The sequence below is a fragment of the Arvicanthis niloticus genome, chromosome 1 (genome assembly GCF_011762505.2).
Source record: "Arvicanthis niloticus isolate mArvNil1 chromosome 1, mArvNil1.pat.X, whole genome shotgun sequence".
NCBI classification, from domain to species: Eukaryota; Metazoa; Chordata; class Mammalia; order Rodentia; family Muridae; genus Arvicanthis; species Arvicanthis niloticus.
In genome coordinates, this window is record NC_047658.1 from 97,229,295 (window position 1) to 97,247,052 (window position 17,758).

Sequence of the window (17,758 nt, forward strand, 5' to 3'; positions counted from 1 at the left end):
GAATTTCCAGAACATTCAGCAGCCTACACACTTTTGTCTTTTATTTAAAAAAAAAAAAAAAAAAAAAAAAACAACTCATCAGAACAGTGATGGTTCAGGACTGTTAGCAGCAACCAGGTAACCAACCAAAGAATCTGGGACCTCAGACTACATTCCTAGTTCCTCCTAACCCTTCCCCCAGGAAAAAGAAGAAAAGAAGACTGCCTTTCTCTCTGATGTGGAGCACATGGCATTTGCAGGTCTCAACAGGGATGGAAGCAAAATGGAAAATCCCTTGCCACTAGAAGGGAGCACTCCAACAACGGGGGTCTTGTCCTGCAGTTGAGCCCCACCACCCAAGTAACAGAGACAAACTTTTAGTCAAACATGAGCTACCCAAGAACTAACTCTCAGAATCTTCAGAAAGCAATCACTTTAAACACAAGCTTGAGGAAATATTAAAAAAAAAAAAATCTCCATGAATCTGCTGCCAGGTAAATCTATGGAGACACTTAAATTCCCAGGGAAGGAAAGAACTAGGTAAGTTACCTTTTCCACGCTGATGCACTCATATGCCCCCAACCTGAATACATTACAAAAAATCAGCATCCAACAGCCAGTCCAGAGAAAATAAGTCAAGTTGAACATATGCTTAGGATGACGTCACAGGATTCCTGTACTCAGGAGCTAGTGCTGGCAAGGTGTGAGGTCACTAGCTAATCAGCCGCTAAAATGTGACCTAGGGATGCCCTTCACACCTGTGATAGAAGGATTTGACTTAAATGGGGATAGGAACCCTATCCATCCTGTCAGCCCATGCAGGAATGCACCCCGTGTGTGTGTGTGTGTGTGTGTGTGTGTGTGTGTGTGTGTGTGTGTGTGTACACATTCATGCATACTGTGCTAGATAATTTTATGCCAACTTGACACAGCCTTGAGTCTTCTGAAAGGAGAGAACCTCAATTAAGAAAATGCCTCCATAAGAACCCCACTGTGGGCAAGCCTGCAGGGTGTTTTGTTAATTAGTGGCTGATTGATAGGGGAAGGCCCAGCTCTTTGTGTGTGGTCCTGGTTCTATAAGAAAGCAGGCTGAGCAAGCCATGGGGGAGCAAGCCGGTAAGCAGCACCCCTCCAAGGCCTCTGGATCAGCTTCTGCCCCTAGGATCCCGCCCTCACTGCTGTTGATGATGAGTGCTTATAAAGAACTGTAAGCCAGGTAAGTGTGTCCTCCCCAAGTTCCTTTTAGTCATGCTGTTTTATATCGCAGCGATAGTAACCCTAAGACACTGATTGTAGGAGTGCTATATCTCTTTCCACTGAGTGGGTTCCAGGGAGAACTCAGGTCATCAGGTACCTTTCTACCCACTGAACCATCTCCCAACCCTCTTGATTCTTGGTTTGTTGCTTTTGTGCTTATGCTTGGCCACGATGCTTTCTATACGATACCTGGGACTGACTACCTCTGCAAATCAGGGAAGCTTGCCTTCCTACACTGATAAATGACTGCCTGGCAATCTGGCAGAAAAAATAGAATGACCTATATGACATTTTTCAAGTTAGTACAAGGAGTGTCCCAAAGGGAAGCAGGGAAACAGTGCTCACAAGCCCCAAGACTACCACAGTCCACCCAGTCTTAGGCTAACTTTACTTAAGGCGAATATTCAAACACACATCCCAAGTAGCATCTCCAGACAACAGAAGCACCAGGGGAATCTGTGTGGACACAAGGATGTTTCCAGGTGGCTGAAAATGCAAAGAATTCAGAACCTCTGCATTTTCTCTAGCAATCAGGTCAGGTCAGGTATTTGACACCTGAGGTGGCAGGAGGAAAATAAACAAAAGTTCCAACAGTCACATCCCCTTCCCCGCCTTGCCAAGTGTCCTAGCCCTGACATTCTTTGTCCACACACACGGGCCACAGCTGCTTAATCTCAGCTGCCCCAGGCTGCACCTGTGAGTCAGACCAGCCTAATCACACTAACAGATGGCAGAGGCCAAGTAGCCAGCTAAGAACTGCTATCACTTTAAATAGCATCTAATGTTTCACAGGCCCCTCCCTGCAGCAGTATCTCACTGGTACAGCTAACACCAGCCCTTAATCACCACACAGCACCCATCTTGGGGACAGAGCTGGTGTCATTCAAGAGCTAATTACCAAAACCCCAGTTGCAAGGTGAAAGTGTAGTAGCCTGTCTATGGAGTGGCACCCATTACACAGTGTTCTCCTGCCTAGCCCTTCTGCACAGATGCTGAGCAGTTAGACTTAGTCACAGCAGAAAGAAGCCCTGGAAGTCCCCATCAGGCAAGGTATGAACCACTCGGCCTTGGTTGTTACATAACCTAATCCTACTCTTACACATCATGACATCACATGGACTCCTGGTGATGTAGTCAGGCAGCATACCTGACCCAGCACAGAACAGTTCCCAGGTGTGCCAGCAAAACCAAGTAGGTAGAACCTGATGTCTCCTACATGTAGTATCATTTGAGAGCTATAAACAACTACACAAACATATCATTCCTCGCCTGTGGGAACCTGGAAGGCTGTGAGTGGCTGACATTCCCCTTTACTCCCTGAGATAGGTTTCTGGTCACTATAACAAGACTTGCTGCCTTCTGCATTAAGGGTTCCTGAAGGCAGTGCCTGGGCCAGCAGCTGGCACCAGTGCCCTCCAGAGCTAGTCTGGGAGGGTTCCATCTCCTGCTTCAGGCAGAGCCCACAAACTATGAACAACACACACTTCTAAGTCCTCGTGTTGTCAGAGGACAGGAAGAACAGGAACAAGCCTTTGCAAGGCTGTCACAACTCACAGTAGCACACACTTTGCCTTGCCTTCTTAATTTTTATGAACATGGCTGGTAGTATGAGCCTCTTTGGAGCAAATTTGTGTGTGTGTGTGTGTGTGTGTGTGTGTGTGTGTGTATGCCCCTATCCCAGCAGTTCTCACACCTTAATATAAAATGAAACAAACACACTCTCATATGGACAGATGGACAGATGGACAGATGGACACACACACACATCCTACATCTCTAACTAGCTAGGTCTAAGGACAAGCTTAAGGAATGTACATCTCTGGGGAGGTTCCAGGTGATGCTAACACTGCTGGTCCAGATATACTTTGAAAACCACATTCCTAAGTGTTCACTCTTCCTAGAGTAAAAATTGTATTAGCCAAATTATTTCTCTTTATGTCCAAATAGTTGAGAGACTTAGGACAAAGCCAAAAATTCAGTGGAGTGACAATATTTATCCTGAGACCTAACAACATTCTCTCCCTTAGCTATCACAGGCTAAGTGGTGGTCCTTTCAATAAATGATACAGGAAAATCCAAACATTCAGAGGCAATGGAAAATAAATCTAGACCCAGATCTTGCAAACTGATCACAATAGGGAAATAAACGTAAAGCACAAAACTATAAAACTCATAAGGAGCGACAGGATCGCCCTTGGTTTTGCTCCTGACTTCAACACCAGTGGCATGAGGGGACCCATGAGAGAGCTGATAAGAGAGACTTCCCGTGAATTCAAAAATGCTTGCTCTGAGAGACACTGTTGAAATAAAGGTATTCACACATAGGAGAGAGGATTTGAAAAGAGAAAGAGGATTGCCATCCAAAATATACAATGAGCTCTTAAAACTCAACAATAAGAAAACAAACAACCCAATTAAAAAATAAGCCCAAGCCTTTGTCAGACGCTCACCAAAGAGCATATGGAGGTGGTAAGCAGGCACAAAAAGTGATGCTTCCCATCCTCGGTCATGGAGGAAATGCATTCTAGAACAGCAAAAGTCCATAGCACCAGCATCAGAAAATGGTACAAAGGATGCCAAGCAAAGGACGCTCTCCTTCATGGACGGTGGCAATGCAGAATGTTATGGCTGCTTTGAAGAGTGGTTTGGCAAGCTTCCAATGACTCTGAACTTACCACAGCATCTAATTGTCATGTTCCAAAGGGAAAAAAGAGGAGATGTACGGCTGCACAAACTCACACCTCGTTTATGGCATCTCTCTACTTGTGACTGTCGAACCTAGGCAACCGTTAAGATAACTTTCAATAGGGGATGCATAAACCATGTACACACAAACCAGAGGGTGCTATTCAGTACTAAGAAAAAAATTAGCTGAAGTCTCTGGAAGATTCAGAAAAAAAGAAAAAAAAAAAAAAAGTTAATGCATAGCACCAGAGGGAAGACGCCAACCTGAAAAGTCTATGTGGTCTATAAATCTAACATACAATATTTCTAAACAAGCCAAGCTACAGAAAGACTGTGGTGCCTAAGGGCTAGGCAGGAGCGTGTGTGAATAGGTGATGCTCAACAGTGTTCAGGACAATAAAATGTGTGTGTGCCACAATGATAGAGTTGTGTCCTTTATTCATTTCCGTAAGTCCCAGGTCCTGCAGTGAACCCCAATGACCACAGGCTTGAGCTCCAAGGCTGAGGCAATGTGGGCTCTTCAGTGGTCTCTCTCAAATGTTGTTGACAATGGGAGATGCTGCACTTGGGTCAGGGGATAGTATGGGATATTTTATTTAAGAAGTGTTTTATTATGAGCTGGCAAGATGGTTCAGTGGTTAAGATTCCATGCGGTTCTGTATAGAGGAACAGAGTTCAAATCTCAACACCCACCAAAAGTAGCTTATAATTGCCCATAAATCCGGTTCCAGGGGATGCAATGTGCATATGCACATACACACAGAGAGACAAGCACATATGTATAAATAAAATAAACCTTTAAAGTGTTTTATTTAAGAATAAAATCTCAAGCCAGGCAGTGGTGGTGCATGCCTTTAATCCCAGCACTTGGGAGGCAGAGGCAGGTGGATTTCTGAGTTCAAGGCCAGCCTGGTCTACAGAGTGAGTTCCAGGACAGCCAGGGCTACACAGAGAAACACTGTCTCAAAAAAAAAAAAGTCTTAATTTTGCTGTGAGCTATTCTAATTGTACCTGTTTTCTTTCCGATCCTCCTGCCTCCACCTCTGGAGTCCTGAGACTACAGGCGCATGCCACCATACTCAGCTTAGGAAGTGATGGGGGTTAAAAGCAGGGCCCTGGGTATGCTAGGTAGGCACGTTTACCAGTTAAGTACAACACCATAGGCTCATTTTAATAACAAAATGCTATTATCTATGACTCATTTAAATTTACTCATGACAAAAATCATCCTTTCACAATAATATTGAATATACAAAGTTAAAAAACAAACAAACAAACAAAAACAGTTACCAATACAGCTGCTCTCTAGAACAGTCCATCCCTACCTGAAGAACACAACTAATTCTGTTTTGCATCTTTGTGGAACAAACACGAGCACTCGAGTCTTCGAAGCATACTGTCTTTTAATACCTCTGACTTCCCAGAAGATATGGCTGCCGTTCCCACCTGAGGCTCAGCTAGCAAATGAGCAACTGAGAATTAGTGACTCGAGCCCGGAACTTAGGCTGCCAGCTCCAAGCAGCCAGCCATGTTTTTACCCAGCAAGTCAGCGACATCAAGAGAGAGTACCTGGTGCCCACTGCCTTAAAACACGACGGCATTCACTCCCTTCTTCACCACCGTCCTCAAAGTAAGACATACTTTCAGCCCTCAGCAAGAGGCAATATTGCAAAGACGAGGGTCTCTAAGACCCCAAAAACTTGTATTCCGGACCAGATAATTCTTTGTTAAGCTACACGCTGAGTATAAGGCGCATCTCTGGCCTCCCACAAGCCTCTACAAGCTCCCGTGGAGGATTTCAAAATAGATCGGTCGACAAGGAGGCTCACATCTGTGGGCCCAGTACTCAAGAGGCTTATGGAAGGATGGCATGAGCCAGAGATTCAAGTCCAGCCTGAGCAACAAACTTGACACCTTGTTTCCATAAATGAATAAATCAACAATAATAACGAAATACTCCAGGGAATGGAGGAAGGCAATCAACCCTAGTCAGGAAAGGCATGATGGGAGTTGTGAAGAAAACCAAGATGGCCACAGTTCTACTAGTGGTCTATCTATGAATAATCTCGAGACCAAAGAAGACAGTAAAACCACGGACAGAAGTAGTGTTTGTTTGGAAGAGAAAGCTGTTGACACAAGAAGAACAGACAAGTGGCGAGACGGTGGACAGAAACACAGTTTATTCTCAAGTTGGAAAATAGGGACAGCAGACAGAGCGGGGGACAGTGAGGGCCAAGGGACACAGCACTGTGTATGGGGGAGTTGACAGGAGACAGGTGACAGGCAGAACTCCCCGTCACTCCTCTTGGGGACCTTCATAGGCACGTTACTTACTCTGGTTTCTCCTGTTCTCACTGACAAAGTCTTCGGAGCTATCTGTGTCGTCCTCGTCATCTCCAGATGAGATGGCATCTGCATTCAAAAGAACATATGTGTGGATGCATTGGCAAAGGCAAAGGTCACCATCACCTGCAGCTGAGAGAGCTTTTCCGAGTGATCGCCCTCCTCAGAGTGAGCTCAACCACCCAGGAGGAATGTCAGAGACCTGCAGTGTCGGGAAATGTCTCTCTGCCAGGAGTCGGTCCCTGATCCTCAGGGTTTTCTGCTTTCTCAGTTTTTAAGCCTCAAACAGTATTCAAGTCCCCAACAATTTTCTGAATATCTTACTGATTTTTATTTTACGTGCATTGGTATTTTGCTTGCATGTAATTCTGTGTGAGGGTGTCAGATCCCTTGAAACTGTAGTGAGCTGTAGTGTGGGTGCTGGGAATTGAACCCTGGTCTTCTAGAAGAACAGCCAGTGCTCTGACCACTGAGCCATCTTTCCAGGCCCACCTCCAGCAAATTTTGACTCTATAAGAGCCAGATATTGATTTATTTCTCCTTTTCAGCATTTGGAGTACCCTTTAAAACAGAAATGACTCCCTAACAAGACAGTTTCCTGTGTGGGCCTTCTGACTGCTAACTAACTTTCTGAAGGCAGAATTCCTAACTTGGTCACAAAGGAGGCCTGGTACTACCCATCCCCTCCACTGTATGGAAGGAAATAACAAGGAGAGAGACTCAAGAATATAATAAAGGAACTAAATCTAGCTCCCCGCATTTCAATTCTATACAGTAAGCATCAAGAATGCTGGGGTGTGTGGGAGTAAGAAGTCTGTATGCTGCTACCTGTCAGATCGTTGTCACTTGTAAACTGTGTGGTATACCAGGTCCCAGTGAGGAATTTCAGAAACAGATCAGCCAGGAACACTAGCCTACACCTATGGTCTCGGGACTTGGGAGGATCATGGGAGGCCGATGTGAACCCAGGAGTTCAAGTCTAGCCCTGGTAACAAAGAGAGAGCTTGTCTCAAACGATTAAAGAACAAACTGACACCGGTGCCTGGCAGTTAATAGATGCAGTTCACTGGTGATTCCACTCGGCCAAAAAATAGTGATAATTTTCAATCAGAAAACAGCTACAGAAGAGATAGAGGGTCACACTCATAAGCCAACTCACCTGTGACATTCACCATGAAGTACCAAGTTTCACTGTCTACCGTCCTAGCTGCAGTACAAGCATAGAGGCCGGAGTCTCTAGGTGTGGCACCTTTTATCTGGAGGTACTCCCCAATAAGCACTGTCCTATTGTTGGGCCCCAAGTGCACCCCATCCTTAGTCCAACTGATCACGGCGGCATCTTTCAACATGCACTGCAACTCTAGCGACTCCCCGGGGGCAACCACGTATGCTTCTGGTTGGGAGATTTGGTATTTGGTTGGTGGCTCTGCAGAACAGGTGGGAGAGAGAAGACAGAGGTAGATGGGAAGGAGGGAGAGGAGAGAAGGTCCGACAACAGTCAGTGGAGGCCAGTTCTTCCCCAGGAGGTGCTTGTCTTACACATGGCCCCAGGAGGTGTCCATCTCTCCCCACACCCCAGAAGCCAGGAAGCAGCCTGCACCCAGACTTGATTGACAGCACTGGAAAAATGGCCACAGGTGCCCACAATCCAGCGGAAGCTGTCCTGGGTTGGTTCATGTCCACAGACTGTAAACAGGGTATTAAAAACCAACCAAATCCTAAAGTGGAAGAAAAATCCACCAGAAAATTTTAAAGTTGATTGCCAAGCTAGCCATTCAACGTGGCTATGTAGATGATACATGCACACGCACATACATGCCATTCAGCGTGGCTATGTAGATGATACATGCACACGCACATACATGCCATTCAGCGTGGCTATGTAGATGATACATGCACACGCACATACATGCTCTCACACTGACTTAACTATTTATTCAAATTTCACTTAGCCTGTTATCACAAAACCAAGCTTTTCAATACAAAAAATGTCTCAAATTCAAGGGGCAAACAGATCCATCTACAAAACTGTTCACCACTTGGGAAGTGGCAGCTATTGGCTTGATCAGTTTTTATGGGCTCTTGGGGTCAGATCTATACTGAGCAAGATCTGTACTGGGTGAACTGGGACACTCCATCTTCCTCAAAATGACAGGTACCTGGGGTCCTTTAACATCCAAAGGAAGAAAAGTAAGGAGCCCTGGCAAGTAATGGCCCTGTACTGTATATCAGCCATGTGTGTGTGTGTGTGTGTGTGTGTGTGTGTGTGTGTGTGTACTGAATAAGGATACTACCTACACATGCTACTACTAGTGAAGCCAGATCCATCCTGCCCACCAACTCACCCAGTACCCCAAGGTCCCTGATCTCCTTCAGCATCCTTCTCTTCTTTATGAACACAAGGTCCTCCCTCTCACTCCCATTTAGCTCAGTCTTCCTCTGATGCCCAGGTCAGTCATGGTCCTCCATGATCCACCACCCTGCATCAGTCACCTGGCTGAAAATAAAAGGAGTCTCTCCCACTCTAGAGTCCATCTGCCTACCCCCACACCACCAGACACTAGAATAGACATTGCCTATGAATGTCCTGACTTCCAGAGGAAACCTTCACATCAGAAAGCTCAGTTCCTCAGTTCTGATAAGTCATTGTGCCCCATGCCCATCTCTACACTGGATCACCTTTGCCATACACAGAGAAGGCAGACAGATTGAACACCATCACAGTCTTCTAAGAGACAGGGCAGGATGAAACCAACTATAATCCAACCTACCAGCTTCTCCCAAAAGAAGTGAGAGGAAGCTCCTGACCTTGCTCAGGGCCAGGGTGGCCACGAGGGCCCATGAAATAAGCTTTCTCCCCTCAGTGAGAGATGTGAATGGTACCCAGAGTCCCAAGCCTGGAAAACACAATGCTTCCTTCCCCGCACTGGGACGGTTCCAGATCTGGGCAGCAGCATCACAAGGCAATTATTCTGCCCAGAGCCCACTCAAAAGAACAAATCTCTCCCACGACTAAAATACAGTCAATTCATGTTTCAGTCCTGCTATTTAATAAACATCTGGTCCAAGAAATACCAGCAGTACAGCAGCAGCCAACACAAGGGACCTGAGGCTTCTCACAGGGGACCCCCACTTCAAATGCACACAGCCAGGAGGGGCACAGATGTTAAACAGTACAGGAACACAGAAGGAAACCCACATAGGGAAGAAAACAGAAGTTAAAGAAACACAAAAACACCCTTCACCAAAAAAGGGGGCAGAAAGCAAACCCAACTGACAACCACGTAAGGTTTCAAAGGCTTGTTTTTCTCACTCACCCACTGTTTATTGAACTCCTACCACAGGCCAAGCTTTGTTCTGTACTCTCAGGAAGCAACAGGACAGTAGGTATAGTCCCTGCCCTGGTGGACCCTCCATTGGGGGGGGGGGGAGGGCAAATGAAAGTAAACAAACTCACAGAAAATAGGAAGTGTATAAGGTAGTCTTGAGGGAGAGGCAACTAGGTAGTAATTTGTGTAGAAATGATGGTCGAAGGCCCCTGTGGGCAGCAGGAGCCAGCAAAGCATGGCCTGAGGGCCAAGCCAGCCACTTGCTCTTGTAAACAAAGACTTCTTGGAACAGTGCCACACTCGTATGTATTGTCTAGTGTTACAAGGACAGACTGGAGTCATTGCAAAAAAAAAAAAAAAAAATCTCACGGCCTACAAGCCCCCCCAAACTCTGATAGCATTGCCCTCACTGAAGGTGTTTCAGCTTCTATTGTAGGAGGGGATAGGAGTCTCTCTCCTCCAAGGAGGAGCAGCCACCCTGTAGCTAACGGGCAGGGCAATGCACAAAGCCAAGTTTGAAAGACGTTGAGAATTCGGTTGGAAGGTTCTCAGATTAGGCCCTCCCGCCTGTTTAAACCAAGAGGCAGCTGACCTGAGTGGCTTAACTGGAGGGGAGGCAGGTCTGGAACGATGGCTCCGTGGATGAAGGCATGCTTGCCTAAAGCCAAGTTTGGTTCCCAGAAACCCATAGAAAGGTAGGAGAGGAGGAAAGACTTGACTCCACAAGACTGCACTCTGACCTTTACACAGCAAGGCACGTGTGTCCACACACATCACATATCACACATCTCACACAGTAACACTGATATGATAAACAACAGCAACAAGTAAAATGAAGGGTTCATATTTTTTAAGGACAAGGAAGAGAAATAAGAAGGGAAAGAGGGGGTGGTTCAATTTGACCCTAAGTCTCACACCATCTGCCACCCTGGTCTTAACATCTTTGAACCAAAGATTCATAAAATGTTAAAAATGTTGGAGCCTTAAAGGCTACACCATCCACTGAGAAACCCTTCCTCCATCTGACATCAACAAAGGACCAAGACTCATTGAAATGCAGCTGTGCTGCTGGACCATGTTGGACCAATTCGACCACACCATGCCTCCGTGCGATGAGGAACACAGGATGAAGAGGGCTCTGAGGTAGGACAGGACACTGGATGTTTGGTAAGGGGGCACTGCCCTGGGTACAAGGACATTGAGCTCACTTCTTCTCTGCTCCACATAGCCTCTCAGCTACAAGATCCCCAACCACCAAAATACAGGAATGCCCAGGCATTATATGGGAGGCACCTGGGAACCCGCTGTATACTTGATCTTCCAGCCATAACTGATGTCAGTCATCCTCTGTTGTTCTCAAGCTATGACTGTGGTGCTTCACTGTGTTCGGAAACAACTGGATTTTATCTCAAGACTTTCACTGACGGGCTCCCATCTCACTCAGTGAATGGTGAGGACAGCTTGGCATGCTCAAAATGGGATCTGTTTGCTAGTAAAACCACGCTAAAACTCTCTCGTTCCCCAGGAAGATGACTGCCTTCTGAGACAGTAAAGTATCCACTGCAAGCACATCAGAAAGATAAGTATCTATGAAATCAAGCCATCCTAAGGTCAAGGCCGCCTCCAAGGTATCTATCTGCCTTGGATAAGGCAGAAAGCACAACTCCCCAATGGCCTTTTCACAAGAGACCCCGCTTAGGAGCCAGCGGTAAGCAATGCTACCTCCTCCTAGGCTATCCTAGGCAGCAGGATGAATAGAGGAAAGAAAGGGTAGAAAGGAGGGAGAAGGTCAAACAGCAGGGTGGGGGAAGAAACAGGAGAGAGAAGGCTATTAAAGGATGGGCAGAACCATGATAAGGGAGTGGGAATAAAAAGCCAACCCAACAGGATTCCAGGACATAGATCCAGTTGGTAGCTCCCTGCAAATGGAACACATACATCATGGACCAGGGTACTAAGAACATGAAGCCCAAGTGGCATGCTGAGAAGATGCCATCCTGTCCCCACCTGGTCCTTGAGACTTGCTTGAGAGCTGAAGGCTTCTCTTCTGTGCCTAAATCCTTTTTTTTTTTTTTTTTTTTTTTTTTTTTTTTTTTTTTTTTTTGGTGTGTGTGTGGGGGTGGGGGGCTCCTCAGAACCATCGCTTGCTCTTAAGAGTCCTGTGGTATTACAACTCTAAATTGTAACCGCCTCATAATGTCCTACAAGGGGCCAAGACACCAAGGGCACTGTGCTTATCACACCCCACCTGTCTCTCCTGCTCAGACGGCCTCCTGACATAGGCTGCTCCTTGCCGGACTCCTCCAAGCTGCTCTGTCTAACACGTGACAATTGACACAGGGCAAGGAACTCCCTGGGAAATCCAAACAGTCTCTTTTATAGCAATATCAACATTTCCTGGATTTAACACTTCTGATTCCGTGGCTTACCAGGGCACACGCTTCCAAGTTCCATCCTCTGCACTCTCCACAGCACAGTGGGGAGAAAGTTCCAGAAGCTACGAGCAGAGGCACCAAATGTGCTTTCAGGAGTTTCCACAGACAGAAAGTCTGTTCTCATACATTTTTCATAATTAAATGGAAACTTGGAAAGAAGTCTGGGAGCAGGGCCATACATTGTCATTGTTACCTAAACTCTCTGAACAAACAAGGCGACATGTTTACTTTCTGGGACGGCTCCGCTACCTGCTTCTACCTGCTACAAACACAACAGTGGCTGGAGGCTCTCCTGTGTGAAGGCTTAGCTGTGTTTCTACCCACAGGTTACAAACCCTTGAGACATGCCAACGGTTTCCTATACACTGGGCATATTTTCAGTGAGCTGACTACTCTGATACTCAGAAAACAAACAAAAAAACATAAAGGGGAGTTCTTCACAGCATCAAAAGTCCATAATGAAAATATCAGCAGTGTTGGGGTATGGTGGTATTCGGTAGGCATTTGGGAGGGTGGGTTAGGAGGGTCATAAATTTAAAGCCTATGTTGGCTTCAGAATGTAAGGCCTACCTAAGCTACTGAGTGCAGCCAAAGCCAGCTTGGGCTATGTAGTGAGATTCTATCTTAAAAAAAAAAAAATACATGTGGCTGTCACCCTGCCACGAGCCCCCTTTCTTCCCCAAAATCTCTCAAGTCACTATTCCCTGGGAGGTTATAGGGATTTAGAAATGAGGGGCTTCTGACCCAGGCGAAAGGGAAACTGAGGCAGAATCTTCCTAACCCTTCCCCAAGATCCATGTAGGTCACAACCTCTGGGTGGGGCCTCACCTGATGTCACCAGTGACAGCTTGTATTTACTTTCCTGTAAGTTGCAGGGGAGGGGTAGACCCCTTGCTATGCACTTAGTCACCCTAGAATGAGATCCTTCAAGAAGGAGATGCGGTTGAGACTAAGACACCTCACAGAGCACAAACGAAATTTTCCTCAGCGCCATCAGGATGGCCATCTTGAGGCTCCCAAACAGCTAGAGCGTCTGGAAGTGGGAAGCTGCTTCAGGTAATGCTTTATGTTGCCAAGCCAGCGATAGCAGCACTTCAGACTGTCACTTTTTATAATGTTTGCCTATAAACTTTTCCCGTGTGGTTTCTGAAATGGCGCCCGCGTGCAAACAGAGAACAGATGGGCGTCCAAGTCCTGCCCTGGCCAATCATCTCCCGCAGAATGCATGGCAGATTCGCACCACGCAGGGAGAAGGAGCCACTTCTACCAACCATCTCTGGGGCAACAAATCGCCCCGCATTTCACACCAAGCCACCTCTAGGGTATCCCCAGAATGACTTCTTTGTCAGCGTCTAAAGGATCTGAGTTAAAGATACAGTGGGGTATCTCAAACAGCCCCGCTTAGGGGGTCTCCCCACAAGGCAATCTGACCCCAAAACACATTCTTCCAGAAAGGACAAAGCAGAATCAGAATAGATTCACCTAGAAGAGTGAAAGACATGAAGGAAAGGGGGAGATGAAGAGAGGAGAGAGGAGGCAGGAGGGAAAGCAAGGAGGGTGGTGGAGAAGGCGCAGCCCCGGCAGGCATGTCCTGTCAAGGGACTGGGCTGCCCAGCTAAACTGTCCCCACCTTCCAGCACACCTCTAGCCCAGCAGGATTGCACAGGAACTCTGGGGCGAGGACAATATCATGGCCCGGTGCTCTCCCAGACTGTGCCATCTAGTACAAGACAAATAAACACCATAGCCACAGGACTGCCAAAGGTCTTGACAGAGAATGGGGCTCAAGCTGCCAAATGTCACTGCAAAGTCACAGGACACTGGGTTCATAATAGGTGAGTGGCAGTGGGTTGACCCACTCTGCCCTCCGAGCCATAACGATGCCCTGCAGTAGCCACTCCACGGTCCTGGTGAGCTGTGTTCACTGGCCACAGAACAGTGTACAGAACTTGAAAGGCTCTTTGTAACTTCGAGTCAAAAACGCCCAGAATGCAGGGCACATGGTACCAGAATGCCTACCTGTGCTTCTGGAAACCTGTGATACTCGGCAAGACTGGGTGGGACCTTGGAAAAGCCCCTCCTGTGCATTTTTTTTTTTTTTTTTGCATGGCATGGTTGGCATGGAGCTGGCACCAGGGTTCAGTATAAAGATACTAAGGACAATGGGGTCCTTTGGTGAAGTCAGGAAGAACCTCCTCTGCTAGCCTGTCCTCAGACACAAAGACGACACCCCAGAGCTGGCTGCTGCAGCTCCTGCTCTTTCAAAGCTTCCCCTTTACAAGTGCCAACGTGCACATCCTGATATCAAACACGGGCCTTATAAGGCCTCTGTACAACTCATCCTTAAAGAGAGGAGAGGGCCAACACCCACACAGGACAAAGATGAAAGTTTTCAACCTCAAGAAATAGGGCTGCATAAAAAATGGGGGTGGGGGGAGGGCGGGATGGTAAGGCTGGAGAGAGGAGAGAGGTGAGCAGGCTGCCCAGGTTCTTGTTTACAACCAATAGCTGGAGCATCTCTTTAGACAAGTTCCTGTTAGCATCACCCCCACCTCACCTTCTTCTTCCTCAGCTGCGGTAGTCTGACAGCCTCAGACACTCTGGGCTGGCTCAAGCCGCCCATCAGAGAGGACTAGAAGGTAGCAAATGTTTCAATATGGGAACCATTACGCATTACGTATCTAGGCACACCCCTCGTAATTTAGGCTTGGCTTTGAGAAACAGGGTGAACAGTCCGCCATGTTTGAAGGAAATTATGCCTGGACCCAGGAGAAAATAAAAATGCAGTAAAGGCAAGAGGGGCTAGGAATGCCCTGGCTGGCAAATGAATCACTGTATCATCCAACACCTGGACTCAAAGTGGCAGCTTCACTCCATACCCACCTGCACCCCTCTCCCACACAACCCTGTCATGCAACGATACTGTCCAAGTGAGAAATGCCTGGTCACAACATATGCACTCAATTCATACACTCCCAAGACTGACATTCCCACCAAGCCACCGAGACACGAGTAGAGATCGAATCTGCACAGCCACACAAATCCCCCCAGCTATCGATGCTTTGCTTGAGCGAGAACTGCAAAATGGAACCTTTTGTTCTGAGAGCATATCCCAGAGAGCTCAGCCATTAGAGTCCATAGCGCCCAGGAAGTAGAAACTGGCATTACAAGTTATGTCAAAGCACCCAGCACTCGTGGCTCAGAGGCACAAAGAGGAGTCTGTATCCACAGTCTAGCCAGCCAAGCCCAGGCCTCCTGCATCCTGAAGGCACACTTGCAGAGAAAGCACAGGCTTCCTGAGGTCTGCAGGACTCCTTGGGACACACTGTTCCCCAAGCCTTGCCATCTAGGGCTGGATCCACAGACAGACAAAGGCCACCGGGAAAGTTTGCTGAATCTCGTGTGGAGCCAGGTTGCTGCTCCTTGTAGCTACAACATCAAGGAATGGCATAGGGGACCTAAAGAGGTGAAGGCCTGAATAGAATGTACCCAACCTATAGTGATACAGTGTTAAGATCTATTTTAGTGTCTCTCTAGGAAATTAATTTACATCATTATCCGGGCACCACATTCCTCTCTCTCTCCCGCTCCTCTCCTTGCTTATTCACATGGTGGCTTGCCTAGCCAGAAGGTACCGTCTGTTCTCTGTCCCCTGTTCCTGTTCCCTGTACCCAAACTGCTACTCCATCTGAGAGGTTCCTGTGCAGTTTTCAAAACCCAAATGTCTCCTTTATAAGATTTTCAGATTCCAATTATGACACATGCCATCACCCCATCCCCATGACGTCACAGCCTATAAGTCTTATCCATGTAGAACACGCAGACATATTCACCCCTTACCCAACTGTCTTATGGAGACATTCCCAGAAGGTAGGAGCAAGGAAAATGAACGCAACGACCTGGGTCTATTGTGTGTAAGGACCTCCATGCAGGGTCACCCTCGGGCATGGACTGGGTGCTTGGGCTGGGTGCTCACGGGCTCTCAGATGAGGATGGCACCACCAATTCAGAAACCCTTTGTCCAAGGACCAAAGCTTAAGACTTGCTGCTGTCCAGAATGAATGTGGTCGTGTTAAACAGCGCCCTCCGTCCCTGAGACACCAGCAAGGCCAGCTGCTGGCAAAGGGTGGCACGAAGAGAGAACCCAAGGCTTTCTGGTAAGTCCCTCACTGACCCTGATGTGAGGAGCACACTGAGAGAAAGCAGTCTGTGCATAGTAGGGCAAGTGCTCTACTTGAAGCTCTGCACCAGCCAGGGGCCACTTGGGGCTTGGTTTTATGGGTCACAACCTGATTCTAACAGGTCAGTAGATGAGTCGGGAGAGGATTTAGATGGCCCCATGAGACTATCCACTTGAGTTCCTCTGACTCCAAACCAGGGTTTTCTTTCAAATGAACAGATCTGTCACATCTTATACATACCGCTTCCCTAAGTGAGGATTCCTGCAAGGTTCTCGAGTGGAACTAAACATCTGCAGGTCTTGAAGGCTCCTCCTCATCCAGGCCATGCCTAATACCTGCTTCAAGAAGCCAGTGAGTCAAAGGCCTACAGTTTACTGTACCTTTGGGGGCTGGGCTGACAGATAGCTCAGTCCATAAAGTGCTTGCCTTGCAAGCATGACTTTAATTCCTCAGAACCCACATTAAAAGAAAAAAAAAAAATCTAGTTGTAACAAGAGAGACATATACATCTCTAGGGTGCCTGCTGACCAGCCAGCTTAGCCTATGTGGTAGGCTCCGGCTCAGTGAGAGACCCTGTCAATAAAACCAAGATGGACAACACCTGCACACCTGTTATTCGATCCATTCAATGAATGCACACACCCGATTACACCCTGGTCCCTACAGGAAGTCCCTACAGCAGTAGACTAAGTTATCATTACCCCCCACACACACACCCCCATCCCCACCACCACCACCACCCCATGCTGGGAATAAGGGCTCTAACACCAAACTACAGACAGGCCCAAGAAATCACAATGCCTAAAGCAGGGACAGCTTGGGGACCTGCTTGCAATGAATGAGGGTAATTGGCAGGTGTTCCCGAGGCCGAACTGCATTCCAGAGACAAGTTTGCGTGGACTTCACGTTGCCTGTGGCTCTTTAGAAGCTGTATCTGGAACAAGCTTGCCTCTCTGACACTGAGATAAATATTCAATAAATGACATACACTCAAGTGGAGATATTTGCCCTCTAATTCCCTGAAGGGGCAGATCAATGCCCAAATCCTATATGCCATTTTCCTTGTTCAGAGCAGCCCCTCCCTCCTGCGCTTGGTAAGTACTTTCTGAATAAAGGAATAGTTTTAAAGTGGCCCGGCTACAAAAGCAAGGTTAAGAGTTAGCCCTAGAGGGCAAGGCTGCCTCCTGCTTCTCTGACTCCAGACCTTTGGGGGAGTATTGTTCAGCAAGTTTATTTAAAGGGCTTGGCCTTTCTTTTCTCAGCAGGACCCCAGTTATAACACCATTCAGAGACGCAGATGTGTCCCTAGGACCAGACCCCTCCAAAGCTTCCCAGCCAATTGCAAATGAAGGGCCAGCAGCTGGAGACTGAGGAACAGATGGCCTTCTCCCTGGAATGGGTTTGATCCTGTTGGTGGGGCTCAGCTAGCTCAGGCCTGCATGGAAGCTGAACGAGAAGCTCTGCTGGAGGAATGGTCAGCAGGCAGCAGGACAGCAATGACCTCATAGAAAGTTGCTTTCTGGAGAGGGCAGGGATCGTCCTGGAGCTG

At 47.4% G+C, this 17,758-nt stretch overlaps 1 protein-coding gene across 18 annotated transcripts in view; it reads right to left on the minus strand.

Annotated features, from left to right (window-relative positions):
* The window catches only part of Fgfr2 (fibroblast growth factor receptor 2), a 105,140-nt gene that overhangs the window by 73,434 nt on the left and 13,948 nt on the right, over window positions 1-17,758 (minus strand). For 10 of the 18 annotated variants that reach the window (XM_034496259.2, XM_076911481.1, XM_034496267.2 and 7 more), the window contains exons 3-4: window positions 7,424-7,690; window positions 6,256-6,333 (exon numbers count right to left, since the gene is read on the minus strand). The exons of 4 other annotated variants lie outside the window; for them this stretch is intronic. In XM_034496259.2, coding sequence (XP_034352150.1) covers window positions 6,256-6,333; window positions 7,424-7,690 — 345 coding nt within the window. The remainder of the gene's footprint in view (window positions 1-6,255; window positions 6,334-7,423; window positions 7,691-17,758) is intronic. 4 more of the 18 variants (XM_034496300.2, XM_076911526.1, XM_034496310.2 and 1 more) reach the window with 1 other exon arrangement.